The sequence below is a fragment of the Taudactylus pleione genome, unplaced genomic scaffold (genome assembly GCF_031769625.1).
Source record: "Taudactylus pleione unplaced genomic scaffold, aTauple2 ptg000039l, whole genome shotgun sequence".
In the NCBI taxonomy this organism is placed as follows: Eukaryota; Metazoa; Chordata; class Amphibia; order Anura; family Myobatrachidae; genus Taudactylus; species Taudactylus pleione.
Window position 1 is genome coordinate 6,888,071 of NW_028284441.1, and position 23,393 is coordinate 6,911,463.

Here is a 23,393-nt window from a genome sequence, read left to right on the forward strand (position 1 = left end):
AGTGAAGTGTGAAGTAAGAAAGGTAAGAGCAGCTGCGGCTGCATATATAGGATAGAAGTGAAAATACAAATATAATAAAAACAAACAGTAAAGTGTTAAAAATCAGTCATTTGGAGTTGTGCACCTGTGATCTGTCTGTTACAGTGGAGTAAAGCCCAAGGAGTCACGGTGCTTGTATACACAGAGGGATAAGGCCCAAGGAGTCATGGTGCTTGTATACACAGAGGGATAAGGCCTAAGGAGTCATGGTGTTTTTATACACAGAGGGATACTGCCCAAGGAGTCACAGTGCTTATACACACAGAGGTCTACTACCCAAAGAGTCAGGGTGCTTATACACACAGATGGCTATTGCCCAAGGAGTCATGGTGCTTATAAACACAGAGGGCTATTGCCCAAGGAGTCATGGTGCTTATACACAAAGAGGGCTATTGCCCAAGGAGTCATGGTGCTTATACACACAGAGGGCTATTGCCCAAGGAGTCATGGTGCTTATAAACACAGAGGGCTATTGCCCAAGGAGTCATGGTGCTTACACACACAGAGGGCTATTGCCCAAGGAGTCACAGTGCTTATACACACAGAGGTCTACTACCCAAAGAGTCAAGGTGCTTATACACACAGGGGGCTATTGCCCAATGAGTCACAGTGCTCATACACACAGATGGCTGTTGCCCAAGGAGTCACGGTTCTTATACACAAAGAGTGCTATTGCCCAAGGAGTCACGATGCTTATACACACATATGGATATTGCCCAAGGAGTCACGTTTCTTATACACAAAGAGGGCTATTGCCCAAGGAGTCATGGTGCTTATACACACATATGGATATTGCCCAAGGAGTCACGTTTCTTATACACAAAGAGGGCTATTGCCCAAGGAGTCATGGTGCTTATACACACAGAGGGCTATTGCCCAATGAGTCACAGTGCTCATACACACAGATGGCTGTTGCCCAAGGAGTCACGGTTCTTATACACAAAGAGTGCTATTGCCCAAGGAGTCACGATGCTTATACACACATATGGATATTGCCCAAGGAGTCACGTTTCTTATACACAAAGAGTGCTATTGCCCAAGGAGTCACGATGCTTATACACACATATGGATATTGCCCAAGGAGTCACGTTTCTTATACACAAAGAGGGCTATTGCCCAAGGAGTCATGGTGCTTATACACACAGAGGGCTACCTCCCAAGGAGTCACGGAGCTTATACACACATATGGATATTGCCCAAGGAGTCACGTTTCTTATACACAGAGAGGGCTATTGCCCAAGGAGTCATGGTGCTTATACACACAGAGGGCTACCTCCCAAGGAGTCACGGAGCTTATACACACACAAAGGGCTGCTGCTCAAGGAGTCACGGTGCTTATACACACAGAGGGCTACTGCCCAAGGAGTCACAATGCTTGTATACAGTAACAGTATACAGTGGCATATAGCACAAAAAGTTTTTTTTTTACTTATATTAATTTATTTTTTCCTTTTTTTATATTTAGATTTATGTATTTATTTTTTTACACTGGAGCAGATGGCAAGTAATTTAATCAGCAGCATACGTCAGCACAGCCAATGGAGTCTGGAGTCTGGACACAGGCTACTACAGCCACTTTAATTAGCAGAGTAGCGCAGCATATGTCAGTGTGAAGTCTTCCCCCTACCCTACAGTCACTAAACAGCACAGCCAATGGAGTCTCTGGAGTCTTTTGACAACTTTGCAGAGTTCTGCGCAGCGTGCGTGCTGACTAACAAATGGTGCAGAGTCCCGGGCTCGGCGCCTTATATAGAAGCTGAACATCATCCAAGTCTCGCAAGAATCCAACATTGGGAGGATGACGTTCGGATTCCACAGAATCCAAACCGCTCATCCCTAAGGCTAAATTTGTCACTTTCCTACCCAAGCTGCCGTGTAGACTCGTGTACACTACCGGGGGCTATATGCCATCTGAGAATGGCGTATAGTAACACCATCAAATTCCGAGAATACTGAATTTTTGGAATTTGATAAATAGCCTAATTTCTACATCCCCATGCTAAAGTATGGGGAGTGTGGAAATTAACACAGATAAACTTAACCAGGCGATATCACCTGCGTTAAGTGTGTTAATGAATACAAGAAAAAAGTCAATTAACGAAACAACACCTTAAAAACGATATTTAAGTGTTGATGAACAGGCCCCTATGCATTGAAGAGCTATAAAGTGGAGAGAGATAAAGTACTAACCAATCAGCTTCTACCATGTTACAGGCTATGTTTGAAAAATGACAGTTAGGAGCTGATTGGTTGGTACTTTATCTCCATCCACTTTACCTCTCTCCAAGGCTTAGGGCCTGATTCAGAGCCGCTCGTAAGCGGCCGCTCGTTCGTTCGGAGCGATGTTTTCCCAACTGCGCATGCGTACGGATCGTGATACGCATGCGCGAACCAGTCAGTGCGGCCTAAAATCGTTTGTTCGCTAAATAGCGAATGCCTGCTAATATGAGTGACAGGAGGAGGCGTATGTGGGTGGTAACAGGGGAAGGTGCTTGAAAACGGGGAGTGGAGATCAGAACGCAGGCGTGCTTAAAGGTCAAAACGGGCTTTTTATGGGTGTGCATAATTAATACAGCAGCGTCATTGACCACGTCACTGGGTTATTTTATAGTCAGAACTGCTCGCAAGATTGTGGTAGGAAAAAACAACCACAAGAATAGCGAGCAGTTCATACGCTGGACGATGTACTCGATTAATCTAATAAATAGCGGACATGACGTAGGATGCGAGCGGCCAGGGGGTGTAGTTATCCAAAAAACGACCGCAAGTTTTGTTCGCTCGTTCAGACATAGAGGTGTGAACAGACCGCAAAGAGCGAACGATTCATTTGAATAGCCAGTCCCTTTTCCTGAACGACCATCCGCAAATTGCGTCCGGCTCTGAATCAGGCCCTTAGTACATAGAACCCTTAATCATCAGGGGCCATCTGGCCCGTGATGATGAATAGGCCCCATACCAACCAATTACTTCCCCATTAATCAAATAACCCCCCCATTAACTCAATGCCTCAAGAACCCATCAATTAATCTCCCCATCATCCATTAACCCATCTCTCCACTCCATTATCAATTCACCCTTACAGCACCCATTAACACAGATCCTATAAAGATCTTCTCACACAGCACCCACCTACTCACATGCAACACCCAATAACACCCCCCACTCAACAACTATAAACCCCACCAAACCAGTTCTGATTAACCCATTCATCAATCATTTCACTCCCCCCAGCAGCACCCAGTCACTCATTCTGTCAGCACTCAGTTTACCTTTATTTTCATTACAAAAATACCATGAATTAAAAAAAAAAAAAAAAATGAAAATGACATTGGGCATTTTTCCATACAAGAATTTCTAGAAGGATGTGTAAGGGTAACACATGTGCAGATGTGTGATGGTGCTGCTGCTGCACCAAATGTTCCTACTCCACGTCCTCCAACAAAATAATCACCTCCAAATGCAGTGACACGCAGGATTTTGAAAGGGGGGTTTCCAAATAATCAGTTGCTGCCAGAAAGGTGGCGTGGTCTCATAATAAGGGGTGTGACCTCAAACAAAAAGACTACCTTATGCCTAAATGACATAACATAACCATGGGATTATATACATATATATATATATATATATATTTATATATATAATTATATATACACATACACAAAACCTTTTATTTCTGTTATGACCAATTATATAATAAAAGGAGGGGGAGGTTAGGTGTAGGCACTAGGGGGGAGGTTAGGTTTAGGCATCGGGGAGGGGGTGTTAGGTTAGGGTACGGGGAGGGGAAGGTTAGGTTTAGGCACTAGGGGGGAGGTTAGGGTTAGGCACCGGAGAGGGGGTGTAACCTGTAGGGTGCGGGGAGGGGGAGGTTAGGTTTAGGCACTGGGGAGGGGGTGTTAGGTTAGGGTGCGGGGAGGGGAAGGTTAGGTTTAGGCACTAGAGGGAGGTTAGGGTTAGGCACCGGGGAGGGGGTGTTACCTGTAGGGTGCGGGGAGGGGGAGGTTAGGTTTAGGCACCGGGGAGGGGGTATTAGGTTAGGGTGCGGGGAGGGGAAGGTTAGGTTTAGGGACTAGGGGGGAGGTTAGGTTCAAGTCCCGGGGAGGGGATGTTAGGTTAGGGTGTGGGGAGGGGAAGGTTAGGTTTAGGCACTAGGGGGGAGGTTAGGTTTAGGCACCAGGGAGGGGGTGTTAGGTTAGGGTGTGGGGAGGGGAAGGTTAGGTTTAGGCACTAGGGAGGACGTTGGGGTTAGGCACCGGGGAGGGGGTGTTAGGTTAGGGTGTGGGGAGGGGAAGGTTAGGGTTAGGCACTAGGGGAGAGGTTAGGGTTAGGCACCGGGGAGGGGGTGTTAGCTGTAGAGTGTGGGGAGGGGGAGGTTAGGCTTAGGCACTAGAGGGGAGGTTAGGGATAGGCATAGGGGAGGAGGGAGGGTTAGGGTAGGGGTTAGAAAAATACTTCCGTTTCTCCCTGATGGGTTTCGGGATTCTGGCTGTCGGTATTGTGACCAGCGGAATCCCGACAGCCGGGATTTCATACCCAACCCGTGCTGAACGTATGATATTACATATTGCATAACGTATGTTATACTAACGTATCCTTGGATGAACATACATCTCTGAATCTGGGCAAATCATAATGTAAATGTAAGGGCCTCATTTATCACCAAGTATAAAACATTCACAAGAAGAAGTATAGAAAGTTGTTGTGTATGATAATGGTGCTCCAGCTGATCATCTACCAACTGTCATCTGTTTTCTTCTGCACCACTTATCAATTGCAGCAAGTTTCATGCATGCAGGTCCGCCAGGCAATGTTGCTGACGCTGCGTGGGAGCACCCATCATCAACGGTACACATTGGCCAATGCACACGATATGTCCTCATATCTGCCTGTTCAGACAACACATCGTCAGGTGTGCACTAGACGTATTTAATTTGTATTTTTTTAAATGAACCTTTACTTTGCTTACTTTTGAGCATACATTTGTATTTTATGTTATTGTTTGCATTTGTACATAAAGTGACAGAAATATCAAGATTTGCGTTATTTATTTTTCATTTTCAGATGCAGAACGTCAGAGGCCTGAGTGGAAACAGGCGTTTTTTAAAATTTTGGAAGAATTGCGGCTCATGAGTCATTATTTGGGCCGCATGCAGGAGACAGTGAAGAGGATGTCCAATTTATTTCAGTCATTGACATTTTTTTTGGTTTATTAAAACAAAAAATGATTTTAAAATTGTTAAAAATAAATCTTTATAGTTTGAAAAGATCATGTGTTGTGTAATTATTATAGGTTAGCTTAGTATAGCTTAGAACAGTCATTGGGGCTGATTCAGCAATGAACGCAAATGTACCTGACACCCCTTGCTGCATTTGCAAGCCCAGCGCTGCAAGCGAGATCTCAGGCTGGGATCAACATAGCGACCATCGGTAATGATGGTGGACAGCACCGGGCAGGGCCGGATTAAGGCTTGTGGGGTCCCGGGGCAACTAAGTTGTGGGGGCCCCATCGATAAAATTGCTATGGCCCCACACAATGACTACTATGCCCCTTGTCTCAAGACTCTCCACTGGCCGGCAAGGATTGCAGTATACTACTTCATGTCCGCAACACTGCTGGGAACCGACTCCCAGCAGCATAGCGCAGTATTTTGAGTGTCTTCGGGTACATATCGCAGTTGATTACTGCGATATGTATCTAGAATATTGCAAATGACAGTTCTTCTGATAAGAGCTGTCTTTTGCGATGGCTCCAGACAGAGGAGCTTCTGGGTTTAACACCCAGAAGTCCCACTGGCATCCTTCTGCGCATACGCAGATGGCCGCAGGGGGTGATGGAAGGGATCCGATCGGATCCCTCCCAAGGGGTAGTGTCCCGATAAGAAGCCCATAAGCTTCTATGGGGTAACGCCACCTGAATATGGTGTTACAAATTAGAACTAAGCATTTCGGTGCTTGTACATATGGGGAATGCGGTAAAACCCCCGAAAACTGCATTTTCAGGGGTTTTACCTCATTTTCCCCTTTAGTACATGCCACTCATAGAGAGGGAGAGGGGAGAGAGAGTGAGATAGAGGAAGAGAGGGAGGGAGAGAGAGATCGAGCTAGATAGACAGATTGAAGATATGAGATAGATAGAAGATAGATAGATATGAGATAGGTAGAAGATAGATAGATAGATATGAGATAGAAGATAGATAGATAGATAGATAGATAGATTCATAGATATGAGATAGATAGATAGATCGATAGATATGAGTTAGATATATATGAGATAGATAGATAGAGATAGATATGAGTTAGATAGATATGAGATACATAGATATGAGATAGATAGATAGATAGATAGATAGATAGATAGATAGATAGATAGATAGATAGGGATGAAGCTAGAGAGAGAAGTCATGAGCGAGTTAGACAGAGAGGAGGGAGGGACAGTCAGGAGCACATACATATTTCCCTACCTCCATTTACAGCAACAGGCAGCAGCAGGGTTAGTAATGGGGGCAGGCACTTCACTGCAATAGGCCCCGCCCCCTGCCAATACACCCACGAATCGCGGCATTATGTCAGTGTGGGGGTTGGGCAGCCCCACTGTCTCAGCTGTGTGGCAGTGCAGGACCATGGAGTAGCTGAATGGAAGCTGAGCGCATGCGTATGGCATCCATTCTGTGTAGGCAGAGGGCTGGAGGAAGTGCTGGGCTCTCCCCCAGCCTGACTTTACACCGGAGGCGTGCCATGTGGGAATGTCCACAAATATTGTCATTAAGGGGCATGGTCTATGGTAATTAGACCACACCCCATTTTTGGTTGCGCTCGTCGAAGCCGCGCGCGACTAGGTGCGACGACGACCAATGCTGCACAGGGTGTGGCTACCCCTGTCGGGAAGGGAGAGAGAATGGATAATTTTAAGCTACTCCCTGGTACCAATATGCAGAAATGCAGCTCTGTTACTGGGCCAGTCGCATTCTGGAACACCATTCACATGGCAGTCCATTGGGTCAATGCTTTATCCACATTACATCGCCCCCCCCCCGCTTTGCTCCCCTGGCTGTGTCTGGGGTCCCGTGCATGCGTCAGTGCAGCCGTGATTTCATTAATGAACCTAAAGCCTAGCCTGGAATCACTGCACATGTACTAGTCCCAGGCATGCCCAGAAGGTCGGATTGAGTACTAGGAAGAGGGTGGACAGTAATTTGGCGATCCTGTCTAATACCAGTTGAGAATAATAAGAGATAATCAGAGGAATTGAGGCAGAAAAATGGCCTATGGCAGACTAGCGGGAACTGGGAGTAATATATATATATATATATAAATAAATATATATATTAGGGGTGAGCGGGTTCGGATTTCAGAAATCCGAACCCCCCCAGCCCCCCCGATCCGAGGCTGATCCGAGTCAGGCTCAACTTTTCCCGCCTGACTCGGATCTGAAATCGAGGCAAAATGACATCATCCCACCTTCCGGGTCTCGCGGGTTTTGGATCCTATATAAGGTACCTGCGTCGGTGCCATTTTCTCACTCGGCTATGGACAGTGAAGAGGGAGGGTGGGATTTAGGGCTGGCTGGCCTGTGTAGTGTAGTGTTGTAGTATAGTATAGTGTAGTGCAGTGTAGTGTTGTGCTGTGCTGCGCTGTGCTGCTGTTGTCCATAGGGGCTGTGTCCACTACTTCAAAGTCCATAGGGGCTGGCTGGACTGTGTTGTGCAGTCAGTTGTCCATAGGGGCTGTGTCCACTCCAAAGTCCTGTGCAGTGTCCCAGTCCTAAAGGGGTGCTGTAGTGTTGTCCAAGGGGTGCACTGTCCATCAGGGGTGCTCCCCCCAAGTGCATCAACAAAGTAGTGCCAAGCGTGCGCCTGTGTCCCATAAATAAAGGGCCGGCTGGCTTGACCGTTAAAAGGGTGCTGTAACCCCCAAAGGGCACGCCAAACAAAATAAAATTTTTTTTTCTGTGTTTGTGAATTGTGTGCACTGTGGCTGCACGTGCATCAACGAAGGAGCAGCGCCAAGCGTGCGCCTGTGTACCATAAGTAAAAGGCCGGCTGGCTTGTCCGTTAAAGGGTGCTGTAACCCCCAAAGGGCACTCCAAACAAAATTAAAAAAATATATTTTTTTGTGTTTGTGAATTGTGTGCGCAGTAGCCGCACGTGCATCAACAAAGTAGTGCCAAGCGTGCGCCTGTGTCCCATAAGTAAAGAGCCGGCTGGCTCATTTCTTAAAGGGTGGTGTAACCCACAAAGTGCACTACTCTCCAGCAAAAATAAAAAAATATTTTCTGTGTTTGTGTGTGCCTTAGCCGCACGTATATATCAATTTAACATTAATGGAGGACCAAACTTTCTCCGATAAAAATAAAATAGGGAAAGATCAAGAACCACTTCCTCCTAGTGCTGTTGCTGCTGCTGGGAGTTGTTCATCATCCCAGAGAGGAAGTAGGAACACCACTACTTTTACTAAACAATTGACCCTTCAACAGTCCTTAGCGAGGAGGATGAAGTACGATAGCAGTCATCCTGAAGCAAAACGTATAACTGAGGCCTTGACTGTTATGTTGGTGTTAGACGTGCATCCGGTATCCGCCATTAGTGCAGTGGGATTTAGACAATTGATGGAGGTAGTGTGTCCCCGGTTCCAAATCCCATCTAGATTCCACCTGCATCCTCAAAGCAGCAGCGACAAGCGTGCGTCTGTATGTTAAAGGGTGATGTAACCCTCAAAGTGCGCTCCACAAACAATAAAAAAATTCTTCTTTTTTTTCTGTCTTTGTGAAATGTGTGGGCTGTAGCAGCACCTGCATCCTTAAAGCAGCAGCGACAAGCGTGTGTCTGTCTGTTAAAGGGTGGTGTAACCCACAAAGTGTGCTCCACAAACAATAAAAAAATTCTTCTTTTTTTTCTGTCTTTGTGAAATGTGTGGGCTGTAGCCGCACGTGCATCCTTAAAGCAGCAGCGACAAGCGTGCGTCTGTCTGTTAAAGGACTACATCGGTGACAGCATCCAAGCAGGCATGTCAGACAGTCCGTACATGTACTGGCAGGAAAAAGAGGCAATTTGGAGGCCCCTGTACAAACTGGGTCTATTTTACCTGAGTTGCCCCCCCTCCAGTGTGCACTCTGAAAGAGTGTTTAGTGCAGCCGGGAACCTTGTCAGCAAAAGGCGTAGGAGGTTGCTTCCACAAAATGTGGAGAAGATGATGTTCATAAAAATGAATTATCAACTTTTCCAGGGAGACCAGCCTTCAGAACGTACAGAGGGACCTGTGGTGGGGGATTCCAGCGGGGACGAATTAATACTCTGTGAGGATGAGGATGTACACAACACTGAAGAGGGTGAGGAATCAGTGAATGAGGAGGATGAGGATGACATCTTGCCTCCGTAGAGCCAGTTTGTGCAGGGCCAGATTAATTGCCAGCTTGTTTTGTGGGGGCCCAAACGAAACAATCATTTCAGCCACAGTCATGTGGCAGACCCTGGCGCTGAAATGATTGGTTTGTTAAAGTGTGCATGTCCTGTTTATACAACATAAGGGTGGGTTGGAGGGCCCAAGGACAATTCCATCTTGCACCTCTTTTTTTTCTTTGCATTATTTACTGTTTGGGGCCTAGTTTTTCAAACTGCCATCCTGTCTGCCACTGCAGTGTCACTCCTAGATGGGCCACGTGTTTGTGCCGCCCACTCGTGTCGCTTAGCATAGTCATCCATCTACCTCGGTGCAACCTTTTGGACATAAAAACACTATTGTGAGGTATGAGGTGTTCAGAATAAACTGGAAATGAGTGGAAATTAAGGTTTTTGAGGTTAATAATAGTATAGGAGCAGAAAAATCAACACATTCTGTGATTTTAGCTGTTTTTATGCTTTTAAAAAAAAATACAGATCCAAAACACAAAACCCAGAACACCGAAGGGTGGTTTTGGCAAAACCAATCCAGATCCAAAACACGAAGAGAGATCCAGATCCAAAACCAAAACACAAAACAAGAAAAGTGGCCGGTGCACACCCCTAATATATATATATAATAACAGCAGCCAGTAGAGACAGACAGATATCACCTTATTTTTGGGTGATTTGGTGGAGGGTTATACTTTCAGATTGTATGGGATGCACAATCCCCACTATTGGGATACCAATGAGAATAAGCCAAATGAGCCTGTTTAATCACTCTAGACTGACACTGTTTCAAAAGGACACATTTATTCTAGTACACTTATGATATCACGTATGACAGATGATCCCAAACTCTGCCATTACAGTACAGGTTTTAAGGATATCCATGCTTTAGCACAGGTGACCTAATTAGCACCTCAGTCAATGTGATTTAACCTTCTGGGCTCAAGCATGGATATCCTCAAACCTGGACTGTAATGGCGAGTTTGGGGAACCTCTGACATATAGCGTTTTTTCACTTGTTGTATGTGTATATATAATATATACAAATATTAGACACAGCCTCAAGGATTCTCAACCCTTAGAACCAAGAGTGTTAGGGACAGTGATGTCACAAACTGCTTTGTGATGTCACCTGGCTGCTGGCTCAGAGACTTATCAACATAATTTCCCTCTTTGTACCTTCACCATTTCCAGTGGTAAGGTGCTTTTCTTGTGCTTAGCGAGCTTGTGTTTATATATAATATATAACATGAGAACAAAAAAGAGAAAGCGACCAAAGAAGAACAGGTGCGCTGCAGAGGAGCTAGAGGCTCCTAGCAGGAGGAATAAGGAGGATGTATGCGAGGTGAGAGGAGACCTTCCCAATATCCTAGAGGAAGGAGACACTCAGGTGAGCGAGGAGAACTGGGCAGCTGAGACGGCATTAAAGACTCTCCAAAAGAAGAGTCAGACTAGATCTAAGAAGCCGTCAAATGAGGCCCCAAATAAGAGGAGGAAGGTGGATAAGACCAGCAGTAACAGAGCGGCCATTAAGAGGCCCCTAGACAAGATGGAGGACAGTGGGAGGAATAAAAAAAAGAAAAAGGAGGAGTCAGAAGATCCAGGTGAGGGACCCAGCGCGCCCATCAGTACAGCCATAGCTGTGTCACACCGGAGGGGCAATAAGCGGTCTCACACAACTGAGGGCAATGGCGGTAAAAAGAAATTTAAGACAACAGCAGGTAAATTATTTATATTAAAAAATATGAAATGTATTGTAAATTTTATTACAGAAGTAAGTGAGGTGTCAGCTACAGTAGTACTGATGTCAGGGCTGTTGAGGGTGGAGACTGGGCCGGGTACTGGTGGAGGTGTTGCTACGACCCCTTCCCAACAATTTGTTTACAAAGTACTCTGCACAGTGGGCTGGAAAGGGGGGCTGGATTTGTCCCCATCAGCCAGGGGCAGATCGTCTCCCCCCCGTAACACTTGCAGAGAGAGGAGACAGCAGCTCATCAGCAGCAGCCTGCTCATTCTCCCTGCCCAATGAGCAAATGACATGAGTAACGAGAACCCCTTCTCTCAACGCCACTAATTTGTGTGTGTAAGCACCAAGAACAAGCGCACAAGTCAGTCGTAACTCCAACCCTACATATATGCGCTGCTCGGGGAGGCGCAAGTTATCTTACACTACTGGACTTGCTCATGAAGACTCAGTACCGCCTCACCAAGCACAAGGGGTGCTAAGTGTTTGTTACATGCAGCTCGCAATACTGGCACCGTGTGATACATTGTATGTGACATGATTGTATTTCTCTCCTGTGCAGTAACTCAGGCCCCATGTACACAGCACAAAGATTTATTATTTTATAGGTAAATCTTTATGATCTAGCAGCAAACTGGTGCATTTCTCTGCTAAATCTTCTCTTTCCCTAACTGGGCCTGATTCAGAGTTGTACTCAAACCCAATGGTGAGGGGAGTACACATGTGCAGAACAGGTCCTGCCTCATTGCACGCAGTGCCCCCTAAGCCAAAGCCTGGTTGCGGCCATTTGGGAGTGGGGAGGGGTGGCGCAGCAGCGGATTCTCAAACGCAGCAACGGATCACACAGGCATGACGCTTCCTGCAGCTTTAGTATATTTACACACTGCAGCTGCATCCAAAGACACTGATGCTGCTGTGTGTACTGCGTCCATCTCTAGATCAGGCGTAATGAGCTCTGTTAGATAGCCCCGCTTTTCCTTCTCTCTCTATAAGCAGTATTACCACTATATACTTGTTATAGATATAATGTCTCTATCCCTCTCTCGCCTCTCTTCACATCTTTTCCCTATCACCCAGCTCTATGTAACCTTTTTATTATATAATAATTACTATTCTACAGCACCTGTGACTTTGTTGTTCTATTGTCCTATCCAATGTTGTAGTCAGGATGAGTTACCCCTTATTAATCTGTTTCATCTCTGTCACACCCCAAGAACATATGATAAAGCCAAGTAATAATATACTGACTGGGTACTACAGAAAACCAGCATTAATACTGTACCTAATGGTTCATAACACATGACCCCAGTTGTATACTTCTCTCTTTCTGGGCAGGATATATCATGCATCGCATTTTGGATGTCATACATTGCACCACTAGTCGCATACAGTAGTGCGGTATGTATGTACAACTGTGATTATAAATGTAAAGGACAGCTCTTCCAATAAGAGCCGGTGTGCGGACTTCCAGGTTTATGACCCAGGAGTCCTTCAGCGCATGCACGTCTGTCGGCCAGCACAAGTTGTGGGGGACACTGGGAAAGATCCTATTGGATCCCTGTCTGGGAATTATGCGGTAAGAAGACAATAAGCTCCTATTAGGCTATGGGGTACAAGCTCCACAAAGTTTCGCTTTTCTGAGCTTGGGGCATATGGGGAATGTGATCAAACCTCAGAAAACAGCAGTTGTCGGGATTTTGACTGCATTTTGGGCTTGATGAATCCCGCCCCCTATGCTATAATTATCCTTAACATTTAAAAAGTTACATTAGCAGAAAAAAACCCAGAGCCGTAACTAGACTTTTTGGTGCCCTGTGCCAGAAAAAGCATAGGTGCCCCCCCCTTCATTTTTCAAATTGGGACATAAGAAAGTGTAGCCAAAAAAGGGCCATGGCCTCATGGGGATGGACCAGGAAAGAGATAGGGGAAGCCAGGAGATGCTGGGGATAAAAGAAGAGGAAGCTACAAGTGAGAATTATAATAAACAGGGAAATTGACAGGCTCAAGCAGCGCCCCCTGTCCTGCGGTGCCCTGTGCCATGGCACTGGTCACACTACCCTAGTTACAGCCCTGAAAAAAATGCAAAGTTAATTTCAATAAAAATTGCTTATTTCTATTTATATCACAAGGTGGAAGTAAGAACCCCCCAGCCAGCTCCCCTGAGACATCGGCTGCCTCTCACCTGATGGAAAGTTTAACCTTCCATGGAAAGATCGGAGAGGGCAGTTTCGGGAAGGTAAGTGATCAGTAGGGATTTTCCTGACTTCCCTGAAAACACTGCAGCAAACAGAACAGACCGTCTGATGACATAAGAACTTTACTTGCTGCATCATATTATTTATCAGCCATTATATACACAATGGGCGCTCTCCATTAAAAATACAATGGGGTCCATTTGAAAAGGCAACTTTGAAGGAAACAGCAGCGTATTCCTTGCTCTTCCTCCATATTTGCTTTTGGACTGCTCCTGCATGGCTGGATTAAGGTTTGTAGGGGCCCCAGGGCAGCTAACCTGTGGGGGCCCCTACCCAATAAAATGATGAATAAAATATGTTGGTGATGTTATTAAAAAGTATAATGTGAAAATACTCACAGCACCACAAATGTGTTAAGTCCACTGTAGTGCCCCAGTTCCCATTATGCCACACAGAAACCTCAGTTCACATATGCCATAGTGCTCCCCCATGCTATCGCTATGTGTAGGGGGTCCCCAGTGTGGGGGAGTGGTCTCTTGCAGTGACAGGCAGCACTTCCTGATGTTAGTGTATGTGGGGTGCGGTGACTGACAGTCAGATTACAGATGGCACAGGGGGGGTGGGGGTGTGTTCTCACCTTGTTCTGAAGAACGCTGTGGTCACTTTGTCTTGTCACCTTCTGTTTGTACAATGATCTCTGGGAGTGTTGGCTCTGCAGGCTCCGCAGCTGAGGACACTGAGCCTGATTCAGGTTGGATTGCAATGCTGCCTTCGCACGCAGCCGGCTGATGTTTGCATTCTGCGCATGCGTATAAGACACAGTGCGTGTGCGAACCAGGAGCTGCGATATGGAAGCGATCACAGTTAGCACGCAGTTCCATCGCACATTGATTGACAGCAAGTGACTGTATGGGGGTGGTCGGTGGAAAGCAGGCATGCCTGTGCGTTTGAATGCCGTTAGGGGCATGCATAATGAAGCCCCTGCAATAGAATACGGGAGGTCAAGATGGCGACAGGAAGTTTAGCAGTCTGTGAGGTATGGTCAGGTCAATCACAACTGTGCGTATGGGTTCGATGTTACCGATGTTTGTGCTGAATTGTGGATTTATGTAATGGGAAGTGGGTGGCTTAATACAGCGGTTGGCATCTTGGTATAGTGTTGCAGTTGCCGTGTGATCGCATTCATTAGTATATTTTCGCAGCGAATGGGTACTTGCGAACACAGCCTTGCATTCCATGCTAAATCAGGCCCACTGTGCATTGCTTCTGTCCCTTAGTACCAGTGATGTAACGTCGCCCCCAGCCTGCATTACATACTGCACTGCTCCCTGGGGTCCCAGTCCTCACTCTCTGTCTCATCCAGGTGTTGCTGGCTTCCCATACCATCACCAGACAGCGGCTGGCTGTGAAAATGGTACAAAAGAGGACATTAGTGAGCAGCTTTAGGAACTCCATGTTCATAGAGAGAGACATCCTGGAAATAACTGGGGAGAGCGCGTTCTTCACGCATGGATATGCCGCGCTCCAGACACCGGTAAGACTCTCTGTCACAATGATGACTAACGTCTTATTACACCGAGTAACAGTTTTGCTTAATAAAAATAAAATATTTATTTTATCTCATCGGTTCATTATAATAGTTCTTGTTCTCAGACACTTGTATGTATCACCTTCCTCCTATAGGTCACAGCCAGACTATCCAATGCCATAGCTTGCTGGCTATGTTATTGCAAATCTAAATTATGTAAATTAACTGAATAATGTGTATGAGGAACAAGGTAATAACACATAACACAACCGTTCTTGCTGTGGTAACGGTAACACTTTTCCTATCAGGTTACCGTTCCACCAGAGTACGCTGCGCCCCTCCCCCTTTACCTGTCAGCAGCAGCAGTCTGTGTGTCCCCAGCCCAGCAGACCCTGATGTATTCTGGGCTGTGGTGGGACCAGGGAGGCTGACCAGCAGCAGCAGTCTTCTCTGGATCAGTGGAGGGAAGAGGAGCGATTACACTGATTGTACGCCCCCCTGGATTTGCCTGGCTGAGGGGCACATGACTTTGCCCTGCGCCGCAAATATTTTTTGCTTTTCATTTTTTTTGTTAGGGTGTGTGGCCATGGTCGGCATAGCGGGGGGCGTGGTGTGGCATAGGAAAAGGAGTGGCTGGGACATGATGAGGCATTGGAGTGAAGAAGTGATCACATCATCATGACCCGGCCCTTCGCTACACAATGCTGGGGACTGGAGATTACACAAATTGGCAGCCCCCCCCCCCCCCCCAGACCAACCTCAAGTAGATGGCTGCAGATAGGGTGCAGGGGTGTTGGGGTGGCATCTGGCCCGGGAGTCTCACCCACTTTTCCAGGTGGACGGGAGCGCCACCCGATTTCTGGAGTCTGCCTTCCATTTCGGGATAGTAGGCAAGCATGGTGACATACCTCCCAACTGTCCCGCATTCAGCGGGACAGTCCCATTTTTCTGGGACTGTCCCGCTGTCCCACCCACGGGCCGCAGTGTCCCACGGTGGGGGGGGGGGAGTTTGGGGGAAGCATACACTGCAGCTCTGCAGAGCAGCGAGTATGCAGAGCGAGAATAGTTGATGTGCGCATGCGCACAGCATCTATTCACAGTATGGGGGGGAAGCCCGGGGGCAGCCCAGCATCTCAGAGGTGCTGGGCACGCTCCTTAGTGATGCAAAGAGAGGGTTGTCATCTGGCCACGCCCACTTTGGCGTGCAGAAGTCCCGATTCACCTGGGACAAATGTTGGGAGGTATGTGGGGAGTATTGTCTGCTGTGTGTCAGAGTAATGCCCATAATGTAACTGATGCCATGCTCTCTGTCTCTTACACAGGACCATGTCGTTTTCATCATGGAGTACCTGAGTGGGGGAGACCTGACCCAATTCATAAATTGCAGAGCCCCTTTTGACATCAGTACTACAAGGTAAGAGTGACAATGGGTACATTCGGTGCTGAGGCCGGTGTCTGGCTGTGGTGTAAGATTAGACCCAAATTTCCATTGTTTCTCCCACTAGGCTCCTTTCATTGTTGCCCCATAGCCGCTCCCCTATCTCCACATCTTGGTGCCCATCCCCCATAGCATCCTATCAGTATAACTGCAATACATGGAAATAATTCAGCCTATCTGGCCCAACGTTTATAATATGTAAATATCATTATTAATATGAGAGATAGTAACAGCACCTCTGTACATCTAATGCAGTAGGGCACAGCCAATACAGCCTAAAGCTGGTTACACACTAGCCAATGTGTACCAGGACGATATGTCGGCCAACCAGATGATATCTCATGCAACCGTGGGAGCACCCAGAAAGTCAGTACACACTATGCGATCCACACTAACTGTTATTCCGTTGTGTTGTAACAATAGAGCGTTCAATGGATCTCATAGTGTGCACCCAGCATAACAAATCCAGGCCGGACCATTATAGGTTTCCATGGTGACAGGTCTGTGTATAATAAAGAGTCTCCTGGACTTAGGGCTCCAGTGTGTTACTTAGCCGTACAGGAAGCCTGTGTGACAATGTTTCCCGTGACGATATCAGGGGGAATGTGCCATCTCATTATTATCAGTCATCTCACTTTCACAATATTTCTACTGATAATTATTTTCTTTCTTCCCCATCAGATTTATAGCAGCAGAACTTGTATGTGGGCTGCGCTTCCTGCACACGAGGGGAATCATTCACAGGTAATGTATTATTTCTAATGATCACATATAGTAACCCCCTCATAGAGTTACAGTGTAGCTGTTATGTCCTTGTCATTCATTTCTGGGTATTATCATGATATTTGGGGTAAGACTGTTATGACCGCTCCACGCACCATCTTATCTCCCCCTTCCCACCCCATGGATAGTGACTGTATGCAGCTGTTCTCCGCAGCGACTGTCATCCTAGTGACCACATCTCATGTTACAGGTCCCTTCATCGCACTGTGGGTAGGATGCAGAGGGCGGGACGCAGAACGCAGTGCATGCGATGCATCCCGCCACTCACCACAAGCATAACATTATTTATTAACGCCGTATGCTTGAAAAAAAATCAAAGTACAGCTCTCCCGGTAAGGGCTGTCTTTTGCGATAGAAGAACCCCGGGTTTATTACCCAGAAGTCCTTCTGCGCATGCGTTGAGTGACGCACGCACCGCGGGGAGTTTAGGAAGGTATCCCTCTCAGGGGGAGTTCCGAATACAAGCCCATAGGCTTCTATTGCACAAAGCCATCTAAAGATGGCGTTACCCACTACATCCAAGCCCCGTAATGTATGGAATTCCGGAGCTTGGTGCATACACGGTGAGCTGCACTCTGCATTGCTGCATCCAGCACTGTGACACTCTAATGGTTTTTATTATGTCACTCTGGGGACCTTTCTCCACAACAATCCAAGTTCTGCAGCTGGTAGTTCTCTGACAAACAGAACTTACACTCACTCTCCTCACAGGGACATGAAACCAGACAACATTCTCCTGGATGCAGCCGGCCATGTGAAGATTGCCGATTTCGGCCTGGCAGTGAAGAATATCCATGGCCATAGAAAGATCAGCGAGTGTGTGGGGACCCCAGGTTATATGGCCCCAGAGGTAAGAAACACAGTCTTCCCTTACAGGCTCCCCATGTCGCCATTTCCATATTTATCCCACCATATCCTGGTCCCAGTGGCGTCACAAGGGGGGTGCAGGGGGTGTGGGCCACACCCGGGTGTCACCCGCCGAGGGGTGACACCACAGGTGTCTTTAGAGAGGAGGGGGCCCATATGCATCCCCCATCACAGGCCCCCTCCTCTCACTCCGGCAGCTGGCAACTAACTGACGTGGCTGGCTGGCCACCACAGAATCAATAGACTCTGGGCACTAGTTTGTGCCCAGTCTATTGCGCATGCGCAGATCGCCGAGGAAATGGTGCAGCCGCCATTTTTCCAAGAATTTCCTCACAGCATATGTGCAAAACACCAGAAAAATGGCTGCGGCTTTCGCAGCAGCGTGCACGTTAGGAACAGTATGTACAAATAACAGCCTAACTCGGTGCCTCCTGCCAGGATGGACAATGTACTAACTGTTTGTTTCTCCGTGTTATCACAGATACTTTGTGATTTACCATATAACAGCATGGTGGACATCTTTTCATTTGGGGTCATTTTCTATCAGATGGCCACTGGGTCCTACCCATTTTATGCCGGTGAGGAGACCATTAAGATTGAGTATTCTGTTATGTATGACGCCCCGACGTATCCAAAGAACCTTGATCCAGAGATCCGGAACATCCTTCATAGAGTGAGTATAAACACGCGTATAGTTGGGTCCGGAGAACATGGAGTCACAGAGGAAATAAGACCTAGATTATAACTAAGCACATACTAAATCAGGGGTGAGGAACCTTTTTGCTGCCGAGGGCCATTTTGATATATATAACATTATTTGCGGGCCTGGTACAGGCCACGCCCACTCCGTGTAAAGTCACACAGGGGCGCGGGTCAAAAATGCCGGTGATTACAACAACGGGCAGCTGTAAGGGCAGTGGTGTGACTGTCTTAAGTGTCCTAAGGATGCTCCAGGCGGCACTGCTGCATAGATTATGGCTGCAGGGTGCCATTCTAGCAGAAAAAAGCTACAAGGGCCAGACCAAATGATTCCGCTGGCCTTATATGGCCCCCAGGCCTGAGGTTCCCCATCCCTGCACTAAATGCATAGGCTATAAGGGGTATAATTAATTACTAAAGTGCATGGTTTTAGAAGTGGAGATGTTGTCCATAGCCACCAATCAGAATTTAGCTATTATTTTCTATAGGGTGCTAGATAAATGTTAAGTAGGATCTGATTGGATGCTGTGGGTAAAATTTCCACTTCTAAAAACCCGCACCTTAGTAAATATACCCCTAAGTGTCTGCAGTCACAGTATTCCCACCTAGTTATAGCCATACCCCTCAAATGTAACTACAGCAGCAAGGCAGCAATGTGTAATACCACTTTTCCACCAAAAACCCGTCTCCAACCTGTGACACTGAGCACGGCTCACAGCCAGGTTTTATCCCTTTTACACTGGCAGCTGGACCTGGGTTATTTTCTGGGTCTAGATGTTCACAACGGACTCGGCTCTTCCGTGACCCAGGTCTTCCAATGCTATAGTGGATGCTTGTAGATGATGTCAACTCCAAGCGCTACTGAAGCCAACCAATTTGCTGGATTGAGGCATGCCCCTGGTCACCGTGACCCGGGTCACGCTGTTTACACTGCACCAAAACCCGGGTCCTTCAGTGACCAGGGTTGGATTCCCGGGTCACACGACCTGGGTTATTGTTCAAGGACCCTTTTACACCGAGCGGTGACCCCTGACACATCCAGCAATAACCCAGGTTTTTGTGCCAGTAGAGAAAGGGTATTCGAGGGCCGGGTGAGAAGTTTGCTCTGAGAAGACTGCCCCATTTACAGGGCAGCTATCATGAAGCTTCAGTTGGAATAGGCTTTGGATAATATTATTACATACCTTCTATTTGTCATTATTAGCTAGGCATAAAGTAAGGCATATAGGAGACCTGGCTGCATTGGCTTCTGATTAGCAATGGCAGGAAAAGGGTTTTATGTCACTGATCAGATCTTTAGTTATACATATTACTTCCCATATTGTGTCCTCTTTTGGAGGACTCACTTTCTGACAAATACTAGTAAAATACAATATAGAATAATGATACAGTCACGGCCATAACAGGGCAAGAATTCGCACTTTGCCAGCCTTGACACCCAAACATGTGCTGTCATGACATCATGAAGAGGGGGCAGGACAACTGGTACCAGGATAAAGCTAAATGCCGGGAATGTCCTAACTAAGGAAGATCCAGGCGGCTCGGTAGCAGCTCTACGGCTGCTGGGTGCTGTTCCACAGACAATTAACGTCACAAATATTATTTTACTAGAAGAATAGCATTTACGTTGAATAAGCCTCTAGCTAATGTAGTTGAAAAACAAAGGTAAAGAATTTTATACACTGCGTCCTGAGAATAAAGTGCCATAAGGAATAAGGATGAAATTGGTCTAATGGTGCTTGTCTGCCATTAACAGCCTATATGTTTCTGTTTATCTCTACGATAGCTTCTAAGCAAGTCCCCAAAGAAGAGACAGGTGATGTGCAGCAATCTGAGAGGTCATCCATTTTTCTGCCCAATCAACTGGGAGGAATTGGAGGCTGGAAGAACAACTCCCCCATTTATTTTGCAGCCTGTAAGTATATGAATAAGATGGGAATTTATGCCATGTGTGCGCTATCATGCAGTCACATTATCCCATAGACTACTGCGTGCAGTGATGGATGATGATGAGGAGAGATAAGTGACTTTGTAGGAAATTGTCACACAAAAGCGAATCTTCTGGCAGAATATTCTGTGTCACAGATTTGCAAAGTCCTGCTGATACAATGGCGTTCCTCACTTTATTGGTAAATTCAGATTAGATGAATACCTACGAACATATTTATCAATTATTGGTTATCGTCAAAAAGGGATTAACATTCCCTGCGATGTGTTATGAGTGAAGTGCATACACGGGGGCGGTGATTTGATGCATTGTGATGTTGAATAGCGCTGGAAGGGAGCTCCTGGAACTATTCAATTCACAGCAATACTTAACTTTGTTGGGAAGCAGTTAAGTCGGAGAATGCCAGTTACCACGACTTAACCTGGATGTTTAGCCGCAAGAACCGTCATTCTTCGACTAAAGTGCCGGCCACGAGGCTGTTAGCACCGTGCTAAGCCAGATAACAGCCTTGTGGCTGGCACTTTAGTCGGATATCTCCTCGCACCCTCAAGAGGGTGCGAGAAGACTAAACAGACTGGTGAGTTGAATAGCTCAGGAAGCTCCCTCCTGGGGCTGTTCAGCACCCGATACCATGCACATGCTGCCGATTACATGGAAGCTTGTGCAGCAAAGGGGTCTATTCAGATCCCTCCAGCTTGTTACTTACCTCTGGTAGCTCTGGGCTGTCACAGGCTTCCTCCTCAGGTCCTCTTGTGCTCGCCTGCAGGGGGAAGCTTGTGCAGCTACAGAACAGTGGCGGCCACGGGGGAGCTGGATTACACATGGGGTGGGGGTGGGGGGGGGTCAGCAGGATAAGAATCTAAAGGCCGTGGGGGTGGGAGGGGTGAGCGCTGGTTTGAACATGGGCTGGGAAGGGGGGCAACCCAGATCAGACACTGGCATCCGCTGTGAGGGGAGAGCCGGATCGGACTCCAGCAGGGGGTGTGGGGGGGACTGACACCACCGGCCCCCATGGGGAGGGGGGGTTTGGAGGAGAGAGAGCCGGATTGCACACCGGCACTTGATGTAGGGAGAGAGGCGGATCTGACACCGGCAGGGGGTGGGAGCATGCTTGACCACAGTCAAAGCTCCTAGTCTTGGTTGCTGCTAGCGGCGGGGTGGGGGTGGAGCCAGATAAGATACTGACTGCCGCGAGGCTGGAAGGGGTGAGCTGCTGTGAGGGGAGAGTCGGATCAGCCATAGGCAGGGGGGTGGAAGTGTGCAAGACCACTGTCTCAGCTCACTGTACCGGCTGGGATGGGCGGGCGGCGACATTCAGCAGTGAGGAAATCCTTATGGATACTTCAGCTGCCGGGGAAAAGGATCACTTTTCCGAAAAGCTGACTTCGCAGAAAGCTCAGCTTTTCGGAAGTGATACTTTTGATAGGGAGGCATGATGAATGCCTCCAAAATATTTTTTAAACTTGCATCGAGTTTAAAACATAATTATTACTAGTGATAATTATGTAATGATGAATAGGCCCCTTAGTCTTTTGTGGCCAAATGCAAATTGAGGAGAATATTTTATGGAATGTTTTTGAAAATTCCATTAAACTCTATCGATTGGGCATTCGCTCTTCCACCTCTCCCCTGTTGACCAACATCAGGAATTGCAGAGCCGTGACAGGCTGCAAGCACACTGTTTTTTTCAATGATTCTCAGAGGACTTATATAACCTCTCATAGCTAGTACTTCAATTACAAAAAAACAGACACATTATTACTTTATTTGTTATTGTTACTTTCTACAAATTTACTGTAATTTTTTTCTTTCAAATGTATTTATAATGTATAAAGAAAAACCAGCCCTACAATGTAATAACCCGAAAATCAGCCAGGTATCTCGTCAATTCGGTTACATATCTCTGTCACGTCATTTTCTCATTTCTGGTAGCAGCTCTGTATTAATATATTGATGTGTTATGTTATCATGCAGCAAATAGGATACCATAACATAGAATAGCGGGAAGAGCTTGCACACTATCTAGTTATTATTCTCCGTTATGACACATACAATGACAAATTGCCCAATTAGCTCGGCATTTACCTGTCTATTATGTGACCAATCTGATTGATCTTCTTCGTAGACTCCAGTTACAATCAGGGAAAATGTACCCCTGGATGAGCTGCTGTCACCACCAGAAGCACAGGAGCCACCGATGTCTATAAAGGAGAACCGCCTGTTCCGTGGGTTCTCATTTACAAGTGACAGGTGGAAGACAATACAGACTCCATAATGCACTGCAGGTAACATCTCACCCAGTACATCACATCAGAGGACATCGGCTCCATCCTCATTCAGCTACCAACTATCTCAGCTGTAACATCTGCTGTGTCCTCAACATGTCATCAGTGTGTCATCTGCTGTGCCCTCCACGTGTCATCTGCTGTGCCCTCCACATGTCATCTGCTGGGCCCTCCAGTGTGTCATCTGCTGTGTCCTCCATATCATCAGTGTGTCATCTGCTGTGTCCTCCACATGTCATCAGTGTGTCATCTGCTGTGTCCTCCACATGTCATCAGTGTCATCTGCTGTGCCCTCCACATGTCATCTGCTGTGTAATCAGTGTGTCATCTGCTGTGTAATCAGTGTGTCATCTGCTGTGTCATCAGTATGTCATCTGCTATGTCCTCCACGTGTCATCAGTGTGTCATCTGCTGTGCCCTCCACATGTCATCTGCTGTGTCATCTGCTGTGCCCTCCAGTGTGTCATCTGCTGTGTCCTCC

At 46.9% G+C, this 23,393-nt stretch overlaps 1 protein-coding gene across 1 annotated transcript; it reads left to right on the plus strand.

Annotated features, from left to right (window-relative positions):
• The first annotated feature begins 10,674 nt into the window (after window positions 1-10,674).
• On the plus strand, window positions 10,675-22,902 carry LOC148538585 (protein kinase C delta type-like). Its single transcript, XM_088453251.1, has 9 exons — window positions 10,675-11,146; window positions 13,299-13,405; window positions 14,728-14,898; window positions 16,215-16,306; window positions 17,012-17,074; window positions 17,825-17,963; window positions 18,462-18,653; window positions 20,466-20,594; window positions 22,753-22,902. The coding sequence occupies exons 1-9, from the start codon at window positions 10,675-10,677 to the stop codon at window positions 22,900-22,902; spliced, it is 1,515 nt and encodes a 504-aa protein (XP_088309377.1).
• The last annotated feature ends 491 nt before the right edge of the window (window positions 22,903-23,393 follow it).

Coding starts and splice junctions, on each gene's coding strand:
- LOC148538585 (XM_088453251.1), top strand. CDS start 10,675: ATGAGAACAAAAAAGAGAAAGCGACCAAAGAAGAACAGGTGCGCTGCA. Junction 14,899..16,214: donor ATGCCGCGCTCCAGACACCG/GTAAGACTCTCT, acceptor TCTCTTACACAG/GACCATGTCGTTTTCATCAT. Junction 18,654..20,465: donor TCCGGAACATCCTTCATAGA/GTGAGTATAAAC, acceptor TCTCTACGATAG/CTTCTAAGCAAGTCCCCAAA.